This window comes from Anarrhichthys ocellatus, unplaced genomic scaffold (genome assembly GCF_004355925.1).
Source record: "Anarrhichthys ocellatus isolate YVR2014 unplaced genomic scaffold, GSC_Weel_1.0 scaffold17, whole genome shotgun sequence".
NCBI classification, from domain to species: Eukaryota; Metazoa; Chordata; class Actinopteri; order Perciformes; family Anarhichadidae; genus Anarrhichthys; species Anarrhichthys ocellatus.
The window spans coordinates 254,729-261,539 of record NW_022280047.1 but is presented as its reverse complement, the minus strand read 5'-3'; the positions used below and the strand labels follow the sequence as shown (position 1 = coordinate 261,539).

Below are 6,811 nucleotides of genomic sequence, written 5' to 3'. Positions count from 1 at the left end.
AGAGTCAAAGCGCCGAAGACTCTGTCAAGACTTTATCATCACATATCATCTGTTAATAATAAACAATTATCTTTGTTGCCAAACCCAAGTTTGTAATTTGATGTCCTAAACCTAACCTTTTGCCTATACTTAACTAAGGGGGTTTTGTTGCCTAAACCTAAGTTCAATAATTAAATTAACCTCTTTAACCCCAGCCCTATTTTTAGGCCTCTGCTCGAAAATTGCATACCCATACTAAAAAGAGTATTTCCCTAACTACAAGGTCTATTTGAACAATTTTGATATTATAATAAAGGTAACACTTGTGAGATTTGTTCAGATGTGTAAATATCAGTGTATATGTTACTGGTTAAGAGTAAATGAAGATGGCACACAGCTCAAATTGAAAAGTTTCAGGTTCACCTGAAACAAAAAGCACTGAAAGCATGATTATGTCTTTTGAATGATGCAGCTGAAAGTTTAAACCTCTCCCAAATCATAGCACAATATGTGAACAGTCTCTCTGCAAATCTTGACTTTGATAAAGTGAAGCAGAACAAAATTAGAGAGGTTTTAGTACAGAGAGGTCAGGCAAGGTCATCAAAATGGTCATTTTGGAACCAGCTGTTCCATTGTAATTTTCTATATAACTATATATTTCACTTGTTTTATCACTATTAGTGTTCAATCTATCCAAATACAGCAGTTTGGCTTCATTTTGAGAGCCAGAATCCTCTCTGAGCCCTGTTTGTGTCTGTGATCCATGGGGTTTTCCTGTCTGAATTCCAGTTTCTCTGTGTCTATGGAGACCTAAGTCAGCAGCCCATTGGTCGATTTCAGTGAATGGACCCTCCTTCGACGCGTCAGAGCCTATAGAATTGAGCTGGGATAACGTGGGAAAGATTGACAAAATTGTTAGCCAGTCAGAATCAAAACCGTGCCGTCCTTCGCGAAGCATCCTTTCCAGAACCGGGAAATTATGCCTTTGTCTACAGGAAAACAGTGTAAAGGTGAGCTGCGTTCTGGTGCTTGTTGGCTGATATCTCTGTAATGGTTTCACGGAGAGAAATATTGAAGATATCTCTGGAATCTGTGTCGAATTATGTTGCTTTCTGATATCATTGTTGTCTGTGTTAGCTTTTAGCTTTGTGTTGGTAGCTTTGTCCGGAGTGCGTAGCAGGCGGACTCATGGCGAAAAATAAATCTTCTAGTTGAAATATTAGTTGTGTAGAATTGTGTTTGGAGCATGTAAAAATGGCTTACCTGATATTGTTGCCCAGACTTTTTTCTTTAACTGGGTTAAAGATGTGTTAAACATGTGTGTAACATTCATTATGAAAAGTGCATTGTACGACACGCTGTACGCGAAACTTTCTCTGTAAAATCGAGAACCCCCCACCTGGGGGGCTCTGGGGCAAGAACCATGATGCATTTCCTCAACCTAACTTTTTGGCTATACAAGTAGTTTTGCTTAAAATTTTACGTACTTATTTTAAGCCCAACTGTGATGTTTTTTCCGAAACCTAAGCCGGTGTTTTTGTTTGAATTCATAACGTTAACCATGTGTTTACTGCAACCGTTTGCTGGGCTACCAACAAAGCGACGTCAAGGGGTCTGACCAAGCTTCATATGTGACGAGTTGTAATGACGACGTGTTTGGACTATACATTGATGAGATGGAAATGGATAACTGACTTCCTGTTACGACAAAATACAAACTAAATATTCCTGTCAGTCTGCAAAGAGTAAAGTAAACCCTTGTTACGTGGCTCATTGTGACCGTTTACTGTTCATACATTCGTTGAGATGCAGAGATCAGGTTAATTCATCGCAGGCTATTCTGTTGTCTGTAGTTGCAGCCTAAGTAACACAAACTCCAGGCAGATGAGTTGACTAAACTAATTTACCCAAAAACACAAGTGTGCTGTGAGGCGACTTAGTTTGAGGTCAGCACAAAGTAAAATCCAGCCCACTCATCATTCTTAACCTGCTAGGCATTTGTTCTCAGTTCAGCGGCAACTGTTCATTTTAATGATTCATTTATGTCGGACAGATTATACCCAACCTGATTCAGGAGCTCATTCACTCTCTTGACGGATCTGCTTGGACAGTTATGACTCATGTTGAAGTCACCCCGCAGCCTAAAAATAATCATGACTGAGAGTTTGAGTCAGTCTTAATGTCCAGCTCCTGGAGGGAAATGGATTATCGTCTGATGCGGACGTTGGTGATTTAATTTTTTCTTCTTATTTTTCCCCCCAATGAGTCTGCAATCACCTGCTGAACATGAGCGAGATGCTTAAAAATAATATTTCAAAGTCCAGGAGATAACCATTTGTGTATTGATTCAAAAGGAATAAAACTTAATGAAAATGCTATCGTTTTAGCACCCTTTTATTTTTAGTTCAGTGCAACAATGCTTATGTCATTATTGGTCTATTTCAGGGGTCTTCAACGTTTTTTAGGCCAAGGACCCCCAAACTGATAGAGAGATGGAGCAGGGACCCCCGACTATATATATTGTATAAAATTGTGTTGTATATTAAACTGGGCCTAGTGCCATGTATGAACATACCTCCTTACTGTGCATTCAATACTAAGCTATTCAAATAATACACAGGTTCATATATTCATGTTTTTATTTTAAACATGTGCAAGGCACAGTGAGTAGGGTGTCCGTGCCACTGCCATTTATAAACATACCTTGTCAGCTGATACCAATGCCAATATCAACATTGTCTGTCAATTGCATGATAATCATGCATACAAGCTATTCAAATTGATGTTTTAATTTTAAACATAAATGTGGAAACGAAAATGAGTGATAGCCTATTAGTGCCACTGCCATGCATAAACATAACTGTTATCTTGCATACAATACTGAACTATTAAAATAATGGACAGATTCATGTTTTGGAAAAAAGTATAAAAAAAATAAAAATTGTCTAATCAACCAAAGATTTCGCGGACCCCCTGCAGTATCTCCGCGGACCCCCTAGGGGTCGCGGACCCCCTGTTGAAGACCTCTGGCTATTTAGTTAAGTTACCTTTGGCTTTACATTTGGGGTTCCACATACCCCACTGCTCTGTGTGTGTTATATCAAATAGTAATAAATAAATGAATCATTATTATTACAAAATCAGCCAATTTTTTTCCTTCAATTTTCTTTTCATCTGATCTTATTAAAAGCCAATATGTAACCCATTCCTTTGACGGGAGCTGGACTTGAATATTTGATGAAGGTGACAAAATACAAAATAAATAAGTTATAAAGCATTGTTTTAAAACCAAATAAGGAAATATTTCACGTTTTGTATGTTATATATCTCGTGTTGTGACAGGGGTGGTTAACATAATGAAACGTAATAAAAAATACAAAGTAAAAGCTTTATGATTGCAGCTTAGTAATATATATTAATATTTTATGTGTTTTAATGCAAAAGACATGCACTGCAATGCAGAAGAAGCTGCAAGTGTCTACAACACAATACAGACGTATTTGTCACGGATGCCAGATCAGGTCAGATGTTTCATACCCCCCCAACTTTGTGTCCCGAGGAGTCTGCAGCTGCCTCTGGAGGCTCCTTACTCCGCCCTGTGTGTGTGCGTGGTGGCCCCGGACGCCGAAATTGACGAGCCTTGTGGTGCAATGTACGTCTGCACCCCCCCCCCCCCTCCAACCAGACTGACAGGGCCGGAGGTCCAATGACATGAGCCGACATATTGAGGTTGTCAAATCAAAGCCAAAGGGGAGGAGCTGTTCCGTCGTCGTCTGAATTACGTCATGCCCAAACAGCTGGTCGTTGGCAAAAAAACTGGGAAGGAAAAAAATAAAAAACATGTAGACCAGCACAGCGACTGAGAACTGCACCCGGGCTGGCTGTACCCCTCCACTTAATATTTCGCTTCTAACGATGCGGCGACCGGAGCGCCCGGGCTCAGGATGTAGTCCTCCCAGGCTCCTCGTGCTGGTTTACACCTCTCTGTGGTGCGTGCTTGTCGGAGGTAAGAGTGCTTTTTCCTGTTCAGCGTGCGTTTCTTTGATTCGCGGGGAGCTGTCCCTTTTGTCGGGGGTGCTGAAAGCCTCTTCCACAGCAGCAGCAGTAACAGCAGCAGCGGCAGCATCGGCAGTAACGGCAGCGGCGGATCCCGTTTGCAGGTCGATTTCAGTCCCCGTTAAACATCCACAGCTTGCTGCGTTTAGCCACCAATACAAACCTGTTTCTTTTCTTTTCTTTTCTTTCATGAACATGGATGGCTTCGTTACGTGTCGCGTGGGGAAGGTCGCTGCTAATTATGGCACGCTAACGCACTTGACAGATGCTCCTATAGGTTGTGTGCGCTACGATACCGAGGAATGAATGTGGCCACGGTTGAGAAAACAAATAAAAGATCCACACCGGTGCTGGACGCTTTTGACATTGTTGTCGCCTCTTTCGGTGGTTTCATTTGATTTGTTTCTCGTTCTTTTTGCTCTGTTCAAGAAAAGGGCAAAAGACGAGTTGAGACACGTTGGCGTTATGCGAAAAAAATAGGACCAGAGTCATTGGACAACAAAGAAATGTTTAAGTTGCACCTTGTCATTTCTTGTTTTTAATTTAGCCTAATTGAAAAAAGAGCAGATTTCCTTTATTTATGTGGCAACATTTAAGGTAAACCTTTAATTTGTGCTTGCTGTTATGATTAAATGTACAAAAGTACATATTGTTCTTGCTGTATGTGTATTTCCTCAAAACATTTTTTTTTTATGTCGATATATTTAAGAGTTTTTTCTCATCCCTCCGCCAAGACGTGTTCGCTGCTTCAAGACACAAAGCTCAGAGCTCAGTGGCGAGACAACAATGAATCCATACCTGCAGCACACGCTGTACTCGCTGGCTGTGGTCACAGAAGACCTTAAAGATCCCTCTGAGGGTGTTGCAGTCCCCTGGCAGACTTGTTGCTGCTTCTCTCCATCTGTTTTTTTTATTGTAAATCCTCTGACTTGGTTGAAGTCAGTAAGATCACTGTCCCCTTTTACCCTCTTTTTTTCCTGGATTACTGTTTTTTTTTAGTATCAGTGAAGAGGATCATTGTCTCAGTGATCAGTCAGTTTATCCCGTTAGTGATGGTGTGTTGACCAAGAAATGATGGCCATGTTTGAACCAAATCCTGTGTTTTTATTCATTATGTTAAAGGAGGGTTTTCATTCTTCCTCCTGTTTGTTTGTTTTCAAGTTTTTAAAACCCTACAAGAACATCCTAATAGAGGATTTTGTTTTTTTGGAGAAGCAACCTTTCTTGTTCCAAAAGAGACTTCCCCCACTTAAGCATTCAAGGCTAAATCTCCAGTAGAGATGACAAAAAGCAGGATTATGTCTGTATTAAGCCCCTAACGGAGTAAAACAGTGGTTGGGAGGCGCTCGTTGAAGATTACTGAGATTACTGAATTCAGAGCCGTGCTGTAAGAACGCCTGTAAGCACCCCGCTGCCTTTATCTTTAAACGTCTTTATTTAGCTGGCAATCCAACAGGCATTTTTTAAATATGTCGGCGTGTTTGCTCCCTTTCACATTCAATGCATTCACAGAGTTTTTCCACATAGAGGAGGATGAAAAATAGACATGCAAGTTTATTATTTCATATTTGTAATAATGACTTTGGCATGTGGATTGCTTGTCTTTTATTTGTCACAACAACCGAAGATGCTGATACCTTTGAAATTAATCTTTTTCCTGTCAGTGGAGTGTAACTGTGTAGCTACACCTCTGTGTATTTGTGACGTGGAATCTGGCAAACACAATGTTGTGAGAGTTACCATTAAAAATGCTATTTCACAATATTGACTGTAAACACAAGTATTTTAGCACACACAATAACAAAATTAAGGTGTTTTTTATTGAATAGCTACATTTTGGTACAGTGACCGCTGTCAGCTGTTTCCACGCAGCAAAATATTAATATTTAGACCACCAGTTAATGCGAAGCAACGTCTATACTCACTACTCAAACGTCTTTTTAGTTGTCAGCAGTTCAATCGAAGAGTGATTTCTCTCTTAACTGAAATATTTGCTCCATGCTGAAGAGGGCTAAACTACAAAGTTTGGACAAAAGTTTGAAAGATAAACATAATTTGATGTACTATGAATCAGTTTTCCTTCCTTCCTACTCCCCTTAAAGGGACAGTTCACGCCAAAATTAAAACTACATATTTTTCCTGAATGAACTGCCCCTTTAATCATGTCACTTGACACCCCCCCCCCCCCCCCACCACCACTTATTTAGTGTGTGTGTGGAAGCTTACTTTTGATGACACAATGGATATTCCTGTAACTGGGATTACATTTTCTGAAGGATGTGCAACTCACTCTAATTTAAAGACTACTTTTGAATAGCCATCCATAACAAGTCTCATCTCCAGATGTGCAACACTGGGGACTTTTTCCTCTCAGTCCCCGACTGTCGGACCGACAAGCAACTGGTATGATAACATGCTGTTATCAACTCTTAGCTGTGATCGGTAGCTGGAAGAAGTCTGTTTCTTTCTAGTCAGACAATGAGAACATACAGTAGGCTTACTGCAGCGTTAGTGCCACACTGGAACCAGTTTCTCCTCATCCTCAGTCGTAATGAACACGCGAGGAAGAGCCTCGATGCAATGAAGGCTCACGTGTAGCGCAAGGAAAGGTTGGGACAAGAGTTAAATTAAGGCCTGGGGGCTTTGAACGGGATTAAGCTTCAGGTCTTTGACAGCAATATTGCTCCATTCTTCTGAGTTGCTTCCCCCACTTATTCTGCATCTTTAGTATTCAAAGATAGCTTCCATAGGTGAGAGCCGGCGCAAGCTGGGGGGG

At 40.7% G+C, this 6,811-nt stretch overlaps 1 protein-coding gene across 1 annotated transcript in view; it reads left to right on the top strand.

The window, feature by feature from the left end:
- The first annotated feature begins 3,805 nt into the window (after positions 1 to 3,805).
- The window catches only part of tmem8b (transmembrane protein 8B), a 43,209-nt gene continuing 40,203 nt past the window's right edge, over positions 3,806 to 6,811 (top strand). The window contains exon 1 of the mRNA XM_031856257.1: positions 3,806 to 3,985. Within this exon, the coding sequence (XP_031712117.1) occupies positions 3,895 to 3,985 (91 nt within the window). The 5' untranslated portion in view covers positions 3,806 to 3,894. The remainder of the gene's footprint in view (positions 3,986 to 6,811) is intronic.